Source organism: Calliphora vicina, chromosome 2 (assembly GCF_958450345.1).
Source record: "Calliphora vicina chromosome 2, idCalVici1.1, whole genome shotgun sequence".
In the NCBI taxonomy this organism is placed as follows: domain Eukaryota; kingdom Metazoa; phylum Arthropoda; class Insecta; order Diptera; family Calliphoridae; genus Calliphora; species Calliphora vicina.
The window spans coordinates 5,206,119-5,227,636 of record NC_088781.1 but is presented as its reverse complement, the minus strand read 5'-3'; the positions used below and the strand labels follow the sequence as shown (position 1 = coordinate 5,227,636).

The 21,518-nt window shown below is 29.8% G+C and overlaps 5 protein-coding genes across 9 annotated transcripts; 2 read left to right on the top strand and 3 right to left on the bottom strand.

Annotated features, from left to right (window-relative positions):
* Positions 1-1,930: 1,930 nt before the first annotated feature.
* On the bottom strand, positions 1,931-6,149 carry Vps53 (vacuolar protein sorting 53). Its single transcript, XM_065499803.1, has 5 exons — positions 5,951-6,149; positions 4,625-5,886; positions 4,351-4,523; positions 3,157-3,412; positions 1,931-3,084 (listed from the first exon to the last, which is right to left on the bottom strand). Exons 1-5 carry the CDS (start codon positions 6,062-6,064, stop codon positions 2,139-2,141), a joined length of 2,751 nt encoding a protein of 916 aa, XP_065355875.1. The 5' UTR covers positions 6,065-6,149; the 3' UTR covers positions 1,931-2,138.
* Positions 6,150-6,608: 459 nt separating this feature from the next.
* Psf2 (DNA replication complex GINS protein PSF2-like protein) lies at positions 6,609-7,415 on the top strand. The gene is made up of 2 exons (XM_065500678.1): positions 6,609-6,881; positions 6,940-7,415. The coding sequence occupies exons 1-2, from the start codon at positions 6,637-6,639 to the stop codon at positions 7,295-7,297; spliced, it is 603 nt and encodes a 200-aa protein (XP_065356750.1). The 5' UTR covers positions 6,609-6,636; the 3' UTR covers positions 7,298-7,415.
* Positions 7,416-11,610: 4,195 nt separating this feature from the next.
* On the bottom strand, positions 11,611-12,173 carry LOC135952081 (protease inhibitor). The gene is made up of 2 exons (XM_065501877.1): positions 12,014-12,173; positions 11,611-11,907 (listed from the first exon to the last, which is right to left on the bottom strand). The coding sequence occupies exons 1-2, from the start codon at positions 12,084-12,086 to the stop codon at positions 11,747-11,749; spliced, it is 234 nt and encodes a 77-aa protein (XP_065357949.1). The 5' UTR covers positions 12,087-12,173; the 3' UTR covers positions 11,611-11,746.
* Positions 12,174-15,072: 2,899 nt separating this feature from the next.
* On the bottom strand, positions 15,073-17,509 carry Snx21 (Sorting nexin 21). 5 transcript variants are annotated; one of them, XM_065500804.1, is made up of 4 exons: positions 17,360-17,509; positions 16,426-16,563; positions 15,669-16,365; positions 15,073-15,606 (listed from the first exon to the last, which is right to left on the bottom strand). In XM_065500804.1, coding segments are annotated over exons 1-4 (972 nt in total). In that variant the 5' UTR covers positions 17,361-17,509; the 3' UTR covers positions 15,073-15,470. The 5 variants fall into 5 exon arrangements, with proteins under 5 accessions (XP_065356876.1, XP_065356877.1, XP_065356880.1 ...); XM_065500805.1 differs by having other exon boundaries at positions 17,446-17,464; XM_065500808.1 differs by lacking the exon at positions 17,360-17,509 and adding an exon at positions 17,041-17,138.
* Positions 17,510-20,187: 2,678 nt separating this feature from the next.
* CCDC53 (Coiled-coil domain containing 53) lies at positions 20,188-21,124 on the top strand. Its single transcript, XM_065500809.1, has 4 exons — positions 20,188-20,319; positions 20,379-20,543; positions 20,618-20,874; positions 20,931-21,124. The coding sequence occupies exons 1-4, from the start codon at positions 20,275-20,277 to the stop codon at positions 20,980-20,982; spliced, it is 519 nt and encodes a 172-aa protein (XP_065356881.1). The 5' UTR covers positions 20,188-20,274; the 3' UTR covers positions 20,983-21,124.
* Positions 21,125-21,518: the final 394 nt, after the last annotated feature.

Below are 21,518 nucleotides of genomic sequence, written 5' to 3'. Positions count from 1 at the left end.
TATGAGTGATCACAGATTATTGCCCTTTTTCTTCTAGGACCTCTTAATAACGATATATGAGTGATTTTAGATTTTCCTTATAAAAATCGATATCTGGTGGGAAATATGAGTGATCACAGATTATTGCCCTTTTTCTTCTAGGGCCTCTTAATAACGCTATATGAGTGATTTTAGATTTTGCTTCTAAAAATCGATATTTGGTGGGAAATATGAGTGATCACAGATTATTGCCCTTTTTCTTCTAGGACCTCTTATTAATGATTTATCAGTGATTTTAGATTTTCCATATAAAAATCGATATTTGGTGGGAAATATGAGTGATCACAGATTATTGCCCTTTTAGATTTTGCTTCTAAAAATCGATATTCGGTGGGAAATATGAATGATCACAGATTATTGCCCTTTTTCTTCTAGGACCTCTAATTAATGATTTATGAGTGATTTTAGATTTTCCATATAAAAATCGATATTTGGTGGGAAATATGAGTGATCACAGATTATTGCCCTTTTTCTCCTAGGACCTCTTAATAACGATATATGAGTGATTTTAGATTTTCCTTATAAAAATCGATATTTGGTGGGAAATATGAGTGATCACAGATTATTGCCCTTTTTCTTCTAGGACCTCTAATTAATGATTTATGAGTGATTTTAGATTTTCCATATAAAAATCGATATTTGGTGGGAAATATGAGTGATCACAGATTATTGCCCTTTTTCTTCTAGGACCTCTTAATAACGATATATGAGTGATTTTAGATTTTCCTTATAAAAATCGATATTTGGTGGGAAATATGAGTGATCACAGATTATTGCCCTTTTTCTCCTAGGACCTCTTAATAACGCTATATGAGTGATTTTAGATTTTCCTTCTAAAAATCGATATTTGGTGGGAAATATGAGTGATCACAGATTATTGCCCTTTTTCTTCTAGGGCCTCTTAATAACGCTATATGAGTGATTTTAGATTTTCCTTCTAAAAATCGATATTTGGTGGGAAATATGAGTGATCACAGATTATTGCCCTTTTTCTTCTAGGGCCTCTTAATAACGATATATGAGTGATTTTAGATTTTCCTTATAAAAATCGATATTTGGTGGGAAATATGAGTGATCACAGATTATTGCCCTTTTTCTTCTAGGACTTCTTAATAACGATATATGAGTGATTTTAGATTTTCCTTATAAAAATCGATATTTGGTGGGAATTATGAGTGATCACAGATTATTGCCCTTTTTCTTCTAGGACCTCTTATTTATGATTTATCAGTGATTTTAGATTTTCCTTCTAAAAATCGATATTTGGTGGGAAATATGAGTGATCACAGATTATTGCCCTTTTTCTTCTAGGGCTTCTTATTAATGATTTATGAGTGATTTTAGATTTTCCTTATAAAAATCGATATTTGGTGGGAAATATGAGTGATCACAGATTATTGCCCTTTTTCTTCTAGGACCTCTTATTAATGATTTATGAGTGATTTTAGATTTTCCTTCTAAAAATCGATATTTGGTAGGAAATATGAGTGATCACAGATTATTGCCCTTTTTCTTCTAGGGCCTCTTATCAATGATTTATGAGTGATTTTAGATTTTCCTTTTAAAAATCGATATTTGGTGGGAAATATGAGTGATCACAGATTATTGCCCTTTTTCTTCTAGGGCCACTTTATAACGATTCATGAGTGATTTTAGATTTTCCTTATAAAAATCGATATTTGGTGGGAAATATGAGTGATCATTGATTATTGTCCTTTTTCTTCTAGTAACTATTAGTAACGATTTATGATTTCGATGGCTTTAGAACAAAAAAGTGACGAAATTAAATCGTATGTAGAGTTTTGCGACTTGTGTATTTATTGTCTTTCAATTGCGTTTCTAAATCTGACCCTTAAGAAACAATAAATAATTTATAAGAAAACAAATGTAGTATTTTTAAATTAATAAAAATATTATTTTTTATTAAACCATTTAATTTGCATTGCACATAATTTAAAAGAAAAGGGAAAAAATATAAAACAACAGTTGCTTGCAACTTGTATTAAAAATAATGGAATGTTGTGAACAAAATAATAACGCATCTACAAATTTAAACTCGAATAAATAGTAAAATAATACTACAATATATAAATGTATATTTAAGGCAATCGCTTTTTCAAAAGACTCTCCAATTTACGTATACGACCACGATCACTGCCCGTCTGTGAAGAACCGTCACCATTTTTATCTGCACTGTTACTGCCGCCTGAGAAACTGCCAACACTAAATATAAAAGCCCTCTTGGGAGTTGAAGTCGATGCTGTGGAATTAGTGTTGCTGGCAGCATTTTGTGCAGCAGATGAACTTTCGGCACTAGTAGCATCAACCATCAAATTGTCCGTGATCGTAGTTTCGGTAGAATTTGTGGAATTAACATCGGCATTTGAGCTAGTATCCGATGATTCTGTTAAGCCTGCAAAAGCAGCTGTGGAAGCAGTGCGTTTGAAAAGATCTATTAGTTGTAGCTGATCCACACGTTTAACCGCTTTCATATCCAATATCTTTTGGTACTCTGCAATTGTGACATCTGGCAATAGTTTTAAAACCTGTTGGGTAAAATGCGCTGGTGGTTGGACGGGCGTCATTACCACTTTTATAATCATTTCGGCACGACTCATGTCTTTAACAACCACTTTGGTGTACGAAGTGGGAGCTTTGCGATTGACACTCGACCCTATGGAAGGCAAATCTACTAGAGCAGTTTTTAGACTATGAGTGTCTAGTAGTAATTGTTCGCAACCCAAAACATTGTTAGAACCATCCGATAGAGTTAGTTTGCATTTGTATAGAACATTGATGAATTTAGGAATAAAAACATTAACAAATTTATGGCAGAATTGAGTGAAATATTTGCGAGAACTAGATAAATTATCACGTAATATGGGAACAGTTTGTTTGAAGTTGGCACAAATACTAGAGATGAAAGCACTTTGATCACCCACATTGTTAATAGTTTGCCATTGGACTTTAGACATAGTTTGTAGAGAAGGTTCGCAACCAGCTTCCAGATCCTGAACCAACAGTTGGATACAATTTGAGATAATGCTAAAAAAAATATATATATTTGCCCAAAGACAGATAAAATAAATGGATTAAATTAAATTGAATTTGGCTTACCGATGAAATACATCTTTTTCCTCCGACATATCAACTTTATTTACATAAGCTATGGCTACTTTCTCCTTCAGTTTATCTTCCAATTGTTGTACTGTCTCCAGACAATATTCTGCAGTTGTTAATACGCAACAGATGCGTATAAGATCATCTCTGGAGAAACGTTGAACATCGCCTTCCTTGAGAAAATTGTGTATAACTTGACCAGCGGCCGTAGAGAGATTCTGCATGTCCCGTGTCAATAAGGACATACTTTTTCCTGGTGGATTTATTATTTTTCAAATTTTATTTCTTTTATTATTGTAACACTTATACATACATGCTATGTTTGTTTTTTTATGTTAGTGAAGATGTTTTTTGTAATTTGTTGTTGTTTAATGTGTGCAGGTGAATAAAACACAAAATTTAAGAACGTGAAATGAAGTTAATAAATAAAAAAGATGGACAAAACTATTTTATAACTTCTACAATTTATACCGATTTATGTTAAAGAAATATTGTAAAATCATAGTTTTAATAATATTCAGTTGTTTAGATAAGAAACTTTAGTATAAACAAATTTAAAGTAAGAGTGCTACATTCGGCTGGGCCAAATCTTATATACACTTCAACAAAGAAAAATATTGAAAAAAAAAATTTGTTAAAACATGTTTTTTATAGAAAAAGAATTGGTTGATGAAAAGAACATTTTGGTGAAAAAGAAAATTGTTAAAAAATCGAAGTAGTCGTCCAATTGTGGATTAACATCAACCAAACCATGACTATACCCTATATATTGATGCATCAATCATGTTTATAAGTTATTTCGGGGATTCGGAAAATAGATTTCAACAGATAGCGGGAATACAGACTATTTATACTTGATGAGTCGCAAATGAAATGTAAAAATTACAAAAGGGAATGACAAGCTTAGACAAAACTTCAAGATAGAACAAATTTTTAATAACAATAATGTGTACAAAAAACCTTAAAATATATGTATGTATATACAAAGCGCCATCTAAAATACTGCTAAAAATCGTATGTGCCAAATTTACGTGTAAATAAAAATTAAAGTATGACAATGGAAACATTTACATAATTTGTGACAGTGTTAAAGGACATGCGATAATGTATTAATTAAAAAGCAATTTTTGAAAAAATAAAGCAACAATCAAATAATATGTTTAATCTAAAGTAAAACAATTAGTCACTTACCAATCGATGTTGTTGAAGGCAGCAATTTCGGGATACTAAACTCCAATACCTTGCTGGCATATTCACGTAAATATTTTTTAAACACCATAGCCAATTCATACATGGGCTGTTCATTGCTCAATTGATTACATTGAACCATACATTTCTTATAGAAAACAAATAAATCAGCAGAACTGGTAATAAATAAAGAAGTTTGCAGTTGTTGCAAGCACCAACATGCTTTGTATTAATATCATTTGCTTTAAAAAAAAAAAAACACACACTTCTCTCATACCTAGGATACACTGTAGTCTTTGCTTCTCCCACTTTAAAAGGCTCCTTAGTCTGTTCAATAAACTTTTCAATGAGTTCCGATAGATTGCGATCAATACTTTTGATATAAATGTCCAAGTGATTTTTAAAACATGAACCGATTTGATCGTGAAATACAACAGCCAATTGTGTTCCAGCCAGAGGATCAGCTGAAGTTTCAGTTGCTGTAGTAAGTTTATCAGTATTTGCATTAGTTAGACCCAATGTGGAACCAGTAAATCTTTTTGATAACAATTGTTCGAAAGCCTGGGTTTTGTTGATGGCAAACAGCAGTAGACGCACATCAATTTCATGTGCTCGTTTGACCATGATTTGAGATAATTGCTCTCTGGTCAGACGACAAAATTCCACAGTAATTCTCTCAGAAACTTCCCAATCCAGCGGAAATACATTGCCAAATTTATCCTCGAAATCAAGAAGATGCCGCTTAAGCCAAGCATAACGTTTATCAATTTTATCCAGCCAGGCAATATCTTGATTTTCATGAAACAAATGCAGATACTCTTCCAACTGCTGAGCTATAAACCACTTCAAAAGTTCCTTCCTTACTTTGGGATCCAGCACAGAAACAACTTTACAGGCATCTGATAACTGATTCAAGCCCAAACGGGGATGGGCATTGCTGCCGGAGGATTTACCGGAGAAGGCCTCTTTAAAGTCTTCCGTTATCTGTTGGGCCAAAGTCACTTGTATGCGATCTACACTCTGCGAGAGATTCTTAATTTCCTCTATGTCCGAATATTGTTGAAAATGTTGATTGACTTCTGTTATGGCCTGCAGAGGATTCAAAATTTCGCCATACAAACGTTTTTCAATCAGCTTCTCCAAACTTTCAATGCCGCCCACCAGCATGTGCAAATGATTTAGAGTGGTAATGGCTGAAGTCAAATTGCGTTTCGCACAATCCAGCTGTTTGATGTCTCGGGTGATTTCCTTCACCATTTCTTCCGTCTTTTCAGCACGGGTTTTCACATCAATGATGTGATCATATAAAGTGGTAATGACTTTCTGTGCTTCAAACAAGGCCATCTGACCATCCTGGCCGGTATTTGTTTGTCCCCTGACAACTGAACGTATATTGTCGTCAATCAGCGATACTTCGCACTGCATACGTTGTATGGTCTCATCGATGGTGGCCAAAGACTGTTCGTTGGGAAAAAGCTGGTTGATATAGTCCACAGAATTAAAGTCGGGGGCATCCATGGGATCGTCTGATTTTAAAACCTTGCAGATTGAAATTAATTTTTAGATAAATACGCAATGCAGCTGTTTGTATTGTGGGACTTACCTTGTCAATCACTTGTTTCACCTCTTTGCTGAAATTTATTTTGTTTTCTTTGAAATTTCCATTGTCTTCATATGCCCTGGAGTCCTTCGCCACATCATATTCACTAGCACTCATATTATTAACACTTTAAAACACTTTTTAATGTTTTTTTTATCAATTTTTAATTTTTTCACAAAATTTCACTGTTTTAGCGTCACCTCAAAAAATCTAACTGCACTTTAATGCAATAATGCCAGACAGAATGTTTAAGAATCCCACACAATATTTGTTTCCAACCCCTAACAAAACTAAATTTAACAGTAATAATTATCTTTATAAATTGTGATAAAATGTACAAAATATGGACAACATTCAAGCATTTAAATATAATATGTATGTTTAACAACGGCGTATATTTTATAATATAATATATTATTAAGGATTTAAGCATTGAATTAATTCCTAATAAATGGGGAAAATTCGATACAACTGGTATCACTGCTTTAAAGTCCAACAAAAAAATCACCATATGTTTTTAGCAGGGTTGTGTTTTTTGGTATTTTTTGGTGCACAGCTGTTAAATTGGAGACTTTTCACTACAGCTGTCTAAAAAAATTGTTTATTTACATTTTTTGGCGGCTTCTAAAGAAAAAAAAATACTATAAACACTTGATTTTGGGTTTTTGCTGTGTTACTTTAACAAAATAATGGAACCTTGTGTTATAGAATTTATAGGTGAAAAATCAACAATTGGTGTCATACCAAATTTTTCATTTGAGCCTTTGCATTTGATATCGGGAAGTGTGGGACCTTTTCGTGCCGGTATGCCTGTGCACGTACCACTCTGGCTGGGCATACATTTAAGAAAACAGCAGAAATGTCGTATTGTGCCTCCTGAATGGATGGATATGGATCTATTGGAAGAAATAAAGGAAGAAGAGAAAAGATCAAAGTATAATATAATTAACCAAAACAAAATCAAGTTTATATTACATGTATATTTTTTATAGGTTCTTCACCAAATTGCCCAGTGAGCATTACATGATTGAAGCTCAATTAATTATGAGCACTGCTCCCGATGATGTGCCTAGATGTGAGGAAATACGTACGGTTATCAAGGATATATTCGATATACGCGAATCCAAATTACGCACTTCTATCGATGCATTTATTAAGGGCGAAGGTACTTATGCAAAATTGGATAATTTAACATTATTGGAAATGCACAGTGTTCGTCCGATTTTACCACATTCATTGGATCATATTGCTCGTTACCAACGCACAGCTGTGGCCACTCAACGAGACACTTCCTCTTTATTGGGTATGAATTCGAGTTCAATGAACTCTAGTTCATTTTATACACAATAAATAATTTAAGGTTAAATAGTTTAAGATAAAAAATACAATTTGTTAAATCTTAAGATCTTTATTATTAAAGTTTATACATATCTTAAAATATGATTTAACAAGTGTGCAACAATGTTAATGAAGTCAAGGTCTAGGGGTGAACTATTAGCAATTAGTATAATAAAATCAAAAAAAAATAATTTCGCGTAATTCATACAAACTTTGAACCAAAAACAAATTAGTAGAGTCCGAAATCGATTTTTTTTAGGCCGAAGCTGAACCGAATATTCGACCTAATCCAAAATAAACCGAATCTTTTTAAATGTACTATTAATTTCCCCAAAAAAAATATTTAGGTTTGAACAGGTTTCAGAACAGTTTTAGATGCCCTGTATCATCCGCTTATATTGTGGACTCCATTAATTTAGTTTTTCATTTTTTTTTCAAAACGTTTAAAATTCCAAATTTCGGCATTCGGCCAAATTCTGCTTAATTACTGGATTTAGGCGAATTTTTGGCATAATCCGAAATCGAATATTCCATCGGACTGTTAAAATAAGCAATAAACAAGTATGAGTGCTACCGGGGCTGTTGTTGTTGTAACAGCTCAGCTGTAGTCGAAAGTTATTGCCCGGAGTTATTCTGGGGGCTAATTACCACAGTCGAACACGATCGAATACTTATTCGAACGTGCGAGTTTTTCTATTTTTGGGATTATCTTATTCGATGTCGAATAAAATGTATAGAAAATTATAATGGTTGTGCTCGATAACGAACGAGTTTTTATTTCGATTAAGAGTGCACGAATTTGCTCCCTGGTTGAAACAGCTGTTACTGATTTGACAATCTTTGGCAGTCGTAAAGTAAGTCTGGGTTGATTAACAACTCGCGCGTCATTGCAATTATTTTTTAAGTGCAATGACGTTTTTAGTTTTTTTGCCTTAGACAATTTTGCGTCTCACTCTGGCACGTGTGTGATGTAAGGCTTCGTAAGGCTCGGATCGATCCGGAGCGAAGATTCAATTGTCGTATGAAAAGCGGGGTTGTCAGCCAATTTAACAAAACGACTCGTATTGGAATTCAAAAAACAATACTCAAATGATTATTACGATCGATTTTGTTTAAGCTTCTTCACATGATTTTATTAATTTCCAAAAGATTTAATAATTCTGCTTTTCAGATTTTAATTTTACAACGTTTTGAAAAAAACAAGTACACAATTCCAAACAAATATCTATTCCACTTACTGGAAGTTTTCTCAGAATATTGCCTATGACGAATCTTATAGTATACTCTATAAGAATATTTTTTTGTTGTAAAAAATGGTAATTTTGATGATGGTGCGATCTGGTGCCGAATTACGGCTTTCTTTATCGAATGAACTATGTTATCGAAAAATAATTAATTTTACTCGATATCGAATGCGAAAAGAGAATTTAATGCAATTAACATATATTTCAAACGTTTAAAAATTGTTTAGTCTCAAAATTGTGTTAAAAACAAACTAGTTAGTATTTTACACATCTTTACAAGTTACAATACTATCCAATACGATATTTGATTGGCCGCACATTTTTAGATCAATAACATATTGAAGAACAAAATATGAGATACATTTATTTGAAGGGCTGGTCTAATATATACATATATACAGTAATTTCTGAACAACCTTAACACACTTCTAATATACAATTTTTAAGAAAACAATTGTTTTTTTCAATCCATTTGAAAAGTGATAAAGTTAAGAATGTTTTTACAATTGTATGCATAATCCTATGATTTGTTTGCTTTCATACGCTCTGGCATAAGAGATAAGACACAGTTGACCCTCTATACTCTCAAACGATTAAATTTATATTTTATATAATGTATTATTTAATTGAAAGCTATTAAAAATTTAAGGTCAAGAATAAAAAATGGATTTTTAATTTCAAATCACCTAAAATTTGCTTTGATAAAAGGTAATGTTTTTTAACCCCAACAATGTGTACATGTAATTTGTAACAACCGTTACTTTTAAAATATTATACATAAAGTATAGCATACTTTTAGGCGGGATTAAATTGTTTACATTTATTTTTCGAAAAATACAGCTTGTTTTAAAAATAATATGTTAAAAAAATATACAATGAGATTTAGTTATATTTTTTTTTTTTAAATTATACTCGTATCCTTTAAGAAATTGAGGCCATATCTTCTTCAAACAAACACGTGTCTAAAATCGGTAGACATATCTATAGTTTATTTATTATTAATGTATGTATGTATATGCGTATTTAAAATAAATAATTTTATTTGCTTATTTAGTAAACAATTTGTTAGACAACAAAAATAGTTAATATATCAACAAAATACAGTAAATTCAATTGTGTGTACAGTGTATTGTTTATTTATACTATATGTACTTATGCATAGACAAACATTTTGTTGATTTAATCAATTTTAATACAATACAAGTATAATTTACTGAGAACTGAAATATAAAAACTAATAATATGTATTTGATTTATATTTTTTGTTTATTTTTTGTTTTGTAGTAATTAATAGTTAAGTAGAAAAATCCCCAACTATTCAAAGTTTTTAATATTTGCTTAAAATACAATGTTAGTACAACTAATTTTGATTTATAGTTTGTTAATAGATAGATGTAACATTTACCTTTGAATAATGTTACAGGTGAAACATTGTGGTGGTAGTAGTTTAACGTTAAGGTAGTTTTAATTAGTACATAGTATGTATTAATAAAATAATATATTTTAAAGCCTTCAATTTCAATGACTTTTATTTAAAAACAATGTGCTAGGAAGGAACTTTTGTACAAATTTCGCAAAGTACCTGAAAGTGTAAAATATTGCCATCGAAGAGTTAGTCAAATTATGACCTCAGTAGATTCAGGATAGAGCAAATAATTTCACAACGCGAGTACATATACATATTCAGTTTTAGAATAATTAATAAATTATTTTATTCACAGAATTATGAAATATTCCTCTCATTTAAAATCGTCTAATTTTGGTGCGTTTGTGGATTCAAGGTACATATTATTGAATATGACGCTCTAAGTTTTACATAAATGGAAATATTAGACTTTCACAAAGTTGTTTCATCCTTTTTATAAAATACAATGAATGATTCAAGGTTGACAATGTCGTTCTATTACAACATTTAAATGATAACGCGCTGTGGTTCTAAATTCAAATTTGGTTCTCTAACTTCTAAATTAAACAAATTACTTTTTATTGCAAAAATTTGGGATAGAAAACAGGCTTCAGCGGTCTTTATTCTGACAATACCAAATTTCAATGTTTATATAAGATTTGAAGTATGGTTTCCTAAGTGCTAAAACAAATTTTATTTAACAATATTTTGAAACAAAAATATAAGCGGACATTTGATCGCTCTTGAAAACCAAACTACCAATTGCAAAACTGTTTTCATTGAATGAGATTAAGTTGTTAGCTATTTTAAAGAATAGATCCAATGATGTTTCAACAAAAATACTATAATTGGAGATGCAGTTACAAAAATTGTGAAATTTTGATTATGCAATGCTATTTTCTAGCAAAAAGAGATTTAATTTTGTCAAATAAAATTTGAATTAGATGGACTTAAAAAAATGGTTTGGTGAATTTATATAAGGTAATGGTATATTAATTTAAACTAAACAAATAATTTCATATTTTAAATTTTTGTCAAAAATTGCAAAATATTTTTGAATTTACTCGAAAATTTCCGATACAGTGTTGAATGTGCCTCTTAAAGAGCTTTCACATAATAACAATATTTCATATCTCTCCTTTGCGAGAAATATGAAACAGATCATAAAAAACTATCATGACTACCAAGACAAACAGATTATCAATAAATAAATTGAAGCAAAAACAAACATTTTGAGAAATGATCTCCTCAAACAAAATAAACTTTAATTTTAGTTGAGAACAATTGTTTTGCTAAATAGATCCGTATACTATTATTCTGGAAAATCACGAAATACAATAATTTTCAAACAAATTTTGTATTAATGTAAAAGTTTAATTTTATTTTATTTTTGTTAGCTTTTGTAAAATAAGTCCTTATATGAATAATTGAATAAAAAATATTCACCTAAATTAAAGAAAATACACTTTTACTTTTATGGATTTTTGCATTAATTACCCCAACTTTACTTCTTGTTTTGTAATTTTGTTCACTCCTTAATTAATATTCTGAAACCAGTTTTAAAACTGTTGTTTTGTTTGTGGTAAACCCTCACCAGCTGTAGACAATGTATAATGAAATCAAAATATTTATGTATATATTTTAAAACAAATAAGAAATAAAAACAAAATTATCAGTTACGTAATGTTAGGTATAAATGTATGTATTTTTTTTGAAATGATAATTAAAATAAAACAAAAAATTAAATGTATGTATTTATAACAGCAAAAAACTTAAAAATAAACTCTGCTTAAATCACAAAACAGAAATTGTTTAAAGGCACAATTTCTCACACTCTTCTTTGGTATTGAAACGGTTGTCGTTGCCGTGGCAGCCACCATAGAAGAATTGTTCACAGGCTTTGGAGTCGGCATTGTAGAAGAATTGCAAATCTGATTTACGGCAAGGTCCGATTTCTTTGGGCTGAGAACAGGCTTTATTTACAATAATAAAGAAATACAATGATTAAAATACATTTTTTTTAATTTAAAATTTCACTTTAATAAGTATTATTTATTAATAATATTTATTTGTACTTACCTGACTTATCAACAGCTTGTACTGAAGCAAAAATCAAAGCAAAGATGCTGAACAAAACCAAAATAAATTTCATGTTGTTTAAATAATTTAGAATTCAGACTTGTCTGTGTTGAATGAAGTAACAATTAAAAGTGATGTCTCACTAGAGATGATGGACAAGTTTATATACTCGTTGAAAATTTAACTAAGGGCTAAATCGTATTTATTTTGTTTTTTATTTCGCTCGAAATCGTTAAAAATCAACGCTCGCTAATTTGTTTTGAATTATAAATTGATTTTAGAGAATACAGAGGTGTCAATTTTGTTTGTTTGTTTTTTTTTTTGGTGACGTTTTAGTCTCAGAAAAAAGCTAAGAGTGAAGCTGATAAACTACGTACTGCTTTAATACCTACCACAAAATATGGTATAATTAATTTGTTATTATATTTGTAACATACACATAGTTACCTCAATTTAGAAAGGCTCTAAGTATTATATACATACATATTATAAGTATTAAATGAAAAATTATCAGTTCATTTTAATATCAATCACGTTATTTATTAATTGACTTTATGTTTCATAAATGAATATTACTTTAACTTTCTGAATTCTAAAGCCAAAAACAAACTTTATGACTGACATAAGACATTAGACGGTCGGGTTCGTTCCACTATCCTTGCTTAATTGTTATTTTTTATTTTTATTTTTAGTCTAAATAACTACATACATATTACAAATCAGTGATCACAGTCCTTAGCAAAGTGTTTCATAATTGTTTGCCACTTAATTTTTTGTTATCGTGTTTGTATTGGGATTTTATTTTATTTTGATTTTTAAGGTCAATTGTTTTTTGACAGGATGAAGATACAAAATGAGTCAGCACAAACAAAGATGATGCTACCGCTTGCTTACATTTATAGCGATATGAAAAAAAGGTTTTAAATTGTATGCTTACATAATGCAATATTTACAAACAGGCCAACTAAAAATAAATATGAAATATCATACATATTTTAGATATTATTGATTAATTTGGAATTTAATAATGTCAGCCATTCATTCCATAAATCCATTGCCTAATTCTTTAGCTTCTTTCAAAGGCTTTTATTTAAATAGAATTCATTCATCGTTGAATTAATTTATAACAGAATTCATTCAGCCAGTAAATTATAAATTTTTTCTTAATTGAATCCAAATTGAATTAAAATATTTTTTCATTCAATTTGTTAATAATCATTTACAAAATTTATTGAAAAAAAGCTGACTTAAGCCTTTTTGTAATAGATTTGAATTGGAGAATAATTGAATCATTAAACTATTTTATAATGGATTTGGATTAAAGATAACTTGAATTATTCAATAAGGAATTATTGTAATTCTATAAAGTTTGAATTCTTAAAGGATTGAATTCCATACTTTTGGATTATTAAGGAATTACGACAACGAATTAATTCCTGCTGAATGCTTTAATACAAAGGTTATTTAGTTTGATTTTGAAAATTTAATTAAGAATTAATTATTTCGAGCCTTTGGTTTCATGATAATCATGCAGAAAATTCCATGAACATATTAGTATATTTTTATATACTTAAAATTTTTCTAAAATAAATGTATTTGGAACAAATTGTAAACTACAAGTATTTTTACGTGTCATTAGCAGAACTTAACTATAGCACGTTCAATCAATTACACAGGTCAACAGCAAAAAAAGGCTTCACTAACCACTATATAGATTTGATGCATCATGGTTACCTAAGTGCTATTTTCAATTTTTTTTAAATAAATTTGTTGCAATTGAATTTTTGCAGTCTTAATGAAAATTTAATGAAGAACCTTTTTTAGTTTAAAAAAGTAGTTGTTAGTAATTAAAATAAAAAAACATAATAAAATTAAAAATTTATAAATAAACTGCTTTTATTTAAAATAAAAAAAATATTTTTATTTAAGTTTTTATTTTTTCATAAAAATTTATATTGATGATACGTTTTTTTGTTTCAGAAAATAACAATTCAAAAAAACGTAAGCCACATATCTTGAAGTGTGCTTTGAAAAAATCAGTTTTTTTTCATAAAATATATTTCTAGAGACATTTTAATTCAGATTTGTAAATTTTGTTTCAATATCTCAAGTAGTTTTCATTTTATATCGTTTTTGTTTCTCCTATAAACTTATGAAAAGTGATGTTACGTTATTTTGCATTTTAGGTGACGATATAGCTTTGCGATAAACCTGAACAATTTCTGCTGTTGTAGATTTTTCATGAATTTTTTTAAAACACAAAAATTTGCTATCTTCAAGTAAAAAATATATTTTTTGCTTCAATTTGTTAATATAACTCCGAAACTACTGAGCCGATTAAAATACAATATATAAACGGATTAAAGGCTATGTAAGTTTACTTCAATAATATCGGTCTAACCCTTTTTGTGTTATAAAAATGTGGAGAAACATCTAACAAAATTCACAATTTTAGAAAAAAAAAATATAGTGTTTAAAAAAGCCTCCAAAATTTTTTTCGATTTTGTTGCCCTGTGTTATTATTAACATGGCTGCGCAAATACATGTTTGTAGTCAGCAACCCAAAATTTATTTGAACAAAATAGCGTCGATTTGTTAGCTTATTTTCTTATAATTACATATTTCGTGATTTTTATTGAAAACATTTTTAAATATCTGTTTTAATGTAAAAACATGTTGGAAAAATTGTAATGAAATTTGATTTTTAATTACATTCACCTTATCGTGGTTGGCGTAAACGTTTTACGCCTACGACAGTTTCGTACTAGATTAAAGAAACAGTTTGAATTTTATATTTAATCTATTACGAAGCAAACAAGGAAATTTTGGTTTAATTGTTCGAGTTCCTTATGTATAAGGATTCCCTATGTATACTTTATAGGGTCGCGTCGTACATTGTATTAAAGAGAAACTAAAGAGAGGGGTGTCACAAAAATTCATTTGTTTAACAAAAAATATTTTTTTACATATTCCATTTCAATCGAAGTGGAATTAATTCCGTATTTTACTTCTTCAGAAAAAATAAAAAAGGAAATCTATAATAAATAAAATAAAAAAAATTTTGTTTTTTGTGAAATAAGTTAATTTTATTTCCAACATTAGTACCTAACATTCCAAAAAAAACATCCATTGTATATACTACATAAGTATATTTATGTATATAAATCTAAATATTACAAAAAAAATCACCTACAAACAAATATTTAATAAAATTGCACAATATAAAAAAAGTTTTAAACTTAAATAAACTACAATTGTTTGTATATAATTGAATTATTCGATTTAGTATAAACATCGCTTTATAAACCTTACATGATGTATAAATTAGTATATAAATATTGTATATTAAAATCTAGTAAAATTCTAAACGAGAAAATGCACGTTTTTTAGTAGCTGAGTAGAAAAAGCATTTGCAATTTCCCGAAAAAAAAGATAAAAAATACTATGTTATGCAGTTTCATATTGTTTCCGAACGAGGATCTAATTTATGAATAGCTTGCATTAATGTGGGTGAATTATTGATATTAATACCCTTCTTGGACATTTCGGTAAGACGATCTGTAATGGGTTTTTGATCACGACCACGTTGCCACCTACAAGGAAATTGAAATTAAATTAAATTATATTATAAATTTTGGTACCACCAATAACTTACCACAAATGAGCACATGTATGTAGTAGAGGTATATATAAAGGCAACAAGTCTATATCACACAAAGTTTCGTAACGACTCAAAGCAAGTGTAGCCCATTTTTCGGCCGACTGATGGGGTACTGGTGTAATTGTACAGGCGGCAACTAAACGACACAATAGTAAAAGCACCGGCTTAGATCGGTCCATAAACACTTTGTTCAACAAAATGAAAGTATTCTCTAGAATTGGTATGCATGTATCATTACGTTCATCTAATAATTGACAGGCTTTTGTTAATTCTTCGTTTTGTAAAAAGTTCAAAAATTCTAATGTATTTCTTAAAACGGAATTTCCCGATATGTGCGTTAGTAGTTTTTCAAAGGCAGCTCCTCTTTCGGCTATGAGATTCGAAGAGAAGTTCCCCATTAACACTTTGTTGGGAAATTCAATATTGGCCATTTCTTTGGGATAAACTTGTTTCAATGAATTGTACAATTCACGAAAATCTGTATAACGTCTCTGTATACGAGCTGGCAGGGAATCAATTGAAACTACTGTGTCCTGGCGCAAAGTAAGACCATAAACCACATAGCGTTTTACTTTCGGATCTTCACCCTCCGGTGGCATAATACAAGCCGATAAAATTTCAAAGCGTAACATTGGCGTGCCATCTGAGGGCAGGTTCCAGCGTTCATAACTGACTGGACGTTCCCAAAGATCTAAATATGTACAATAAAACGATTAACATGTTACTCAATTCTATTTTAATTTAGTTATACCTTTTTGGGTGGATTCCATGTCGGAAGTTTTAATAGTTAAAGAACCAGCTTCTATTTCTTCCGGACTATCTAAATCATCTGGATTATCAGGTACATCTAAGGAAGACACTTGAGTCCTTCTAGCCATTGCAGCACGCACTTTAAAAAATATGTTACGAGTTTATTATTTAATCTAAATGATATTTTCAATTCATAAATTCCTTCAATTTACTTTGAGTTTATAAAACTTATCTGAACATATTGTTAAATTGAATTTAAGGTGTACAGAAAAATAAAAATACCTATGCACTTTGAAAACAAAAATACACAAAAGATGATTTTAGATGGTGGTACAATGTCAATTAAGGTATCATTTTTTAAATGAGCTGAAGACAGTATCAATATGTATCTACAAATTTCATTTCGATATAACCTTTTAATTGTATTTTAAATAGTAAAATGTAAAATACATACTGGAAAAATAGTTAATATCTTATGAATTAATGTAAAAAAAGTCCGCCTTTACATTTCCCTTAATAACAAATCAATTAAATTGTTAAGGAAAATTCTATTAATATTAAATAGACAACATAAAACACATTTGTATGTTTGTAATTAGTTTATTATACTTATTACCAACTGGATCTTTAATTAAGAATCAATAAATTGCACTGACTGACTGCTAGGCACTCCTTGTTCTTACAAATGTAAATTATGCGTAAACAACCAGAGTAGAGTATTCTTTGTAGAACTGTTTTGAGTCACTAAATAAATCATCCAAAATTCTGAAAATAATTCTCCCACTCATTAATTAAACGAACATAATTACAATTTAAATAATAATGACTAATACAGAGCGTTATAAAATAGATGCATAATATGTAATTTCAACAAAATTAAAAAAAAAAACCTTTGTTTAAATTTTGTAGGTCGCCCTTATTAAAGTTCAACTTACTGGATGAGTGTATATGTGTGTAGAGAAAATATCTTAGTAAACAAACGATTTCTAAATTAATTTGTTAATAATAATAATATGATTACTTGAACTCGATTTGTTTCAATACTACTGCTGCACAATAATAACAGCTGTTAAAAACAAAGTGAAAAGTCAGAAAATAACAGAGAGAAACAAATGGAATGAAACAAAGTATTACACGGCACATAACTTGAGTAAAGAAAGAATATTTGATTGAATCAAAGTTATATTATTAAACTTAAATTTTAATAATTATTTTTCAAGATCATTTTTCCTTAGAAAATAAAAATTAATGTTGATGAATGTTGTTTTTAGAACAAAAACTAAAAGTTATTTCTTGAGTTTTATTATACCCTTCAGCTTCGTGAGAAGGGTATATATAAGTTTGTCATTCCGTTTGTAATTTCTACATTTTTCATTTCCGACCCTATAAAGTATATATATTCTGGATCCTTATAGATAGCGGAGTCGATTAAGCCATGTCCGTCTGTCTGTCTGTCTGTCTGTCTGTCTGTCTGTCTGTCTGTCTGTCTGTCTGTCTGTCTGTCTGTCTGTCTGTCTGTCCGTCTGTCTGTTGAAATCAATTTTCTGAAGGCCCCAGATATCTCCGGGATCCAAATCTTCAACAATTCTGTCAGACATACTTTCGAGAATTTTGCTATTTAAAATCAGCAAAATCCGTCCATAAATAACGGAGATATGAGCAAAAATCCGAGACAACCTCTGAAAATTTCATCAAAAAACACAATGTATTGCATGCTTTGACAAAAAAACAACAAAACGTATGGTTGGATGTGCAAGCTATGCGTATTTTGTTTTTTTTTGTGTTTTGTTTCTTTTGGCGTTGTTGTTGTTTTTTATACAACTAAACGTTTGTTTGGTTGTGTGTTGGTTTTTTTGACAAAACAACAACAAAACGTATGTTTGGATGTGCAAGATTTGCGTATTTTGATTTTTTTTTTGTGTTTTGTTTCTTTTGGCGTTGTTGTTGTTGTTTATACAACTAAACGTTTGTTTGGTTGTGTGTTGGTTTTTTTGACAAAAAACCAACAAATCGTATGTTTGAATGTGCATGCTTTGCGTATTTTGTTTCTTTTGGCGTTGTTGTTGTTTTTTATACAATTAAACGTATGTTTGGATGTGTGTTGGTTTCATTGGCTTGCGTATTTTGTTTTTTTCTTTTGGTGTTCTGTTTCGTTTGGCGTTGTTGTTGTTTTTTGTGTTCTTGATAAATTTAGGATGCTGTACGCTGAAAGTGGGCAATGTACATACATACCTATATACTTATTATAAAAAATAATAATGCATCCACAACAAAGGTGAAGGGTATATAAGATTCGGCATAGCCGAATATAGCACTCTTACTTGTTTTTTGATAATTTTGTTTGCTTGTATCGGTATAGTCAAGATTTTTAAAAATTTTAAAACAGAAATAAAGAATTTAAAATAATATTCAATTAATAAATCAGCAATTTCAAAAATTTAGAAATATTTCAACATTTCGGAGAAAAACCACTTAAAAATACTCCAAGACAATTTAATAGCAAGAGAGATTAAGAAATTCTTAAATGTGCGATGTCGTGAACATGTCTCTGAATTGGGTTGCTGCGTTAACTCTTTTGTTAGTTTTCGTAACTTAGTTTTCTTCTATCGTATTATTAAAGTTGGTATACCAAATCATTTGTGCAATAAGTTTATTTTATCTCGATCTACTAGAAGCAAACAAATACTGTTACATAAATTACATATTAGCGGTATTCACTGTTAAGTGCGAATGGTTTAGCATCATTGCAAATGCAAAATTTTACCGTAATCCAATAACAAAATACACACAAAAACGTTAACAATTTTGCATTTGCAATGATGCAATACCATTCGCACTTAATACTGAACTCCGCTATTGTCTATTTGAAAGGTCTTTCGCTATAAGAATTGCAAAGGTCTTGAAACTGTCTTCCACTTGAATTATGTTTTTTTTTAGAATTTTGTTTTTACTGATAATATTTAATACTTTGAAATACGTTTTTTTGGACTATGGGTGATGGGTTTGTATTACTACAAAATAAATAATTGTAAATTAGTTCTCGAACTGTAAGCCGCAGGGCAAATGATACTGGGTTTGGTTGTTATCGCCTCTCATAAGAACCACCTCCTAGTATACAATTTGCCAAAGAATATTTAAACTGGCCGACACAGAAATGTTCTCTCTCTTATAGTGTGAATCGAGACAAAAATCATATTTCCTCTAACCAAATATGTATGTGGCGCATTCGAGCATTTCAATGGATTTTATCACCTGGGGATAATTTACGAAATTGTATTGAAAATTGACAAATATTTGGATTTATCATAATGAAATCCGGGGGCTCGAAATTCAAATTGCAAAATTTAAAGCTGTGACGTAGGCTGCACGCAACTTGAAAACAATGTTAGTACAAATTGTGCAAAAAAATTTAAAATTCAAACACCAACTTGAATGAGAAATTGAATGCAAGTTCGTTTAAATTTTTAAAAGTGTGAGTGTATTAGTAAAAAAGTGTGAGTGTATTAAAACTTGAAAGGAAAAACTTGATCGTGTAACCCCCAAGTAAATTGTATTGTTTGAATTACCTATTGGTAATCTATTACCTATTGGTAATAGATAATAAAACTTAGTTTTTAGTTTTCATATAAAAAGAAATTAACTATTTAAGCTTAGTTAATATAGCCTCGATTATTTTTTTGTGTTTATAATACTAAATTTATTAAATTCAGAATAATTTCTAATGCCTATGAATATCCCAAATAATAATTAAATACATTTTTTTACTACTATTAAATACAACACTAATCATACAGCTGAAGCGTTTGTTTTGATTGTTATCAAAAACAACTTTTTTGTTAAACAATTGGAAATGGATGCTACAGGAATTCTAACTCAAAATGTGGATAAAACACAGGTATATCCAAATGGGAAAAAGCAGAAAAACTTTTTAAAATGTTAAACCTTTTCGATTAGCTACCACCACTTCATCAGAAACGTGTTTTGGCATTCGTAAACCACTTTCTTATAAGCTCTTGTGGTTTCCTCAATGACTTTGCACTGCAATGTGAAACAAAATTCATCGAATTGGAACGCAAATTGCAAAAAGTAGAAGCAGCCTTAACAATTATAGAAGCTAAGGTAAAAATCAAGTAAAAAAAGTTTTGATAATACATATTTATTTGTGTAGCTACTGAAACGTTTTATTTTTAAAGTTGGCTTCTATACCGGATGTTGATAAAGTGGCAGTACAAACTGAACCCAGTAAAGAAAACACCATAGTAACGACACCTGTTGAAACTAAAGTCGAAGACGAGCCATCAGTACAAGAAATAGATGATAGTATTAAGGGCATTAAGGTTTCAGAACACAATTCCTATAAGAAATTCTTTAAAATGTTGCAAGTCGGTGTACCGGCTCAGGCAATTAAAATAAAAATGCAACTCGAGGGTTTAGATACCAACATGTTGGAGTAAGTTGAATTTGATTTATTGCTATGAAGATTATGTTAATTGATTTGTATTCTAGTAACCCCAATGTCATCATTCCATTTGAAGACAGTCAATGCGAAGAAAGTTGATATTTGAAAAATGACTGCCGTTCAACTGTGATCATAATGTGTTATTTATTACCTTTAATAAATTGTAAAGTATTTAACTGAATACTTTTTTATAGTAAAAAATAAATTGAAAATATAAACAATGGGTGAAAGTTATGTACATAATTGAAACAAAAAACCGATATTTTACTTTTTAAAAATGTCGAATTCGATATAATTTCGAAAGTGGTACCTATATTGGAAGTGAAATACAAAATATACTTTTATAAAAAAGATATTTAGCTTAACCTTCGCTTTCATGAAGACAGTTTTTTACGTGAACTCATGGTATCTACGTGGGTAGATAATAGGGATGCCAATCCCGAAATCCCGATCCCGAAAATCCCGGGATTTTTCGGGATCGGGATTTCCCGAATCCCGGGATTTGTGAAAAAGAATCCCGGGATTAACAAATCCCGAAATATGAGATTTTTTATATTTTAGGAAGATTTTTGAAGCACCCAAAATACTTAGAAAGCTAAATTTCAGCATATTTATAATAATCTCGCTTCAAATCC

What these genes read in the sequence shown, in the direction of transcription:
- Snx21 (XM_065500804.1), bottom strand. An exon ending in CATGGAATCCACCCAAAAAG is followed by an intron (nt 16,366 to 16,425) that starts GTATAACTAAAT and finishes GTACATATTTAG; the next exon opens with ATCTTTGGGAACGTCCAGTC. An exon ending in CATACATGTGCTCATTTGTG is followed by an intron (nt 15,607 to 15,668) that starts GTAAGTTATTGG and finishes ATTTCCTTGTAG; the next exon opens with GTGGCAACGTGGTCGTGATC.
- Vps53 (XM_065499803.1), bottom strand. Translation starts at nt 6,064, where the DNA reads ATGAGTGCTAGTGAATATGATGTGGCGAAGGACTCCAGGGCATATGAA. An exon ending in TGAAACAAGTGATTGACAAG is followed by an intron (nt 5,887 to 5,950) that starts GTAAGTCCCACA and finishes TCAATCTGCAAG; the next exon opens with GTTTTAAAATCAGACGATCC. An exon ending in GCCTTCAACAACATCGATTG is followed by an intron (nt 3,413 to 4,350) that starts GTAAGTGACTAA and finishes TAAATCCACCAG; the next exon opens with GAAAAAGTATGTCCTTATTG.
- LOC135952081 (XM_065501877.1), bottom strand. Translation starts at nt 12,086, where the DNA reads ATGAAATTTATTTTGGTTTTGTTCAGCATCTTTGCTTTGATTTTTGCT. An exon ending in ACAAGCTGTTGATAAGTCAG is followed by an intron (nt 11,908 to 12,013) that starts GTAAGTACAAAT and finishes TTGTAAATAAAG; the next exon opens with CCTGTTCTCAGCCCAAAGAA.
- CCDC53 (XM_065500809.1), top strand. Translation starts at nt 20,275, where the DNA reads ATGGATGCTACAGGAATTCTAACTCAAAATGTGGATAAAACACAG. An exon ending in AAAATGTGGATAAAACACAG is followed by an intron (nt 20,320 to 20,378) that starts GTATATCCAAAT and finishes CTTTTCGATTAG; the next exon opens with CTACCACCACTTCATCAGAA. An exon ending in TTAGATACCAACATGTTGGA is followed by an intron (nt 20,875 to 20,930) that starts GTAAGTTGAATT and finishes TTTGTATTCTAG; the next exon opens with TAACCCCAATGTCATCATTC.
- Psf2 (XM_065500678.1), top strand. Translation starts at nt 6,637, where the DNA reads ATGGAACCTTGTGTTATAGAATTTATAGGTGAAAAATCAACAATTGGT. An exon ending in GAAGAAGAGAAAAGATCAAA is followed by an intron (nt 6,882 to 6,939) that starts GTATAATATAAT and finishes TATTTTTTATAG; the next exon opens with GTTCTTCACCAAATTGCCCA.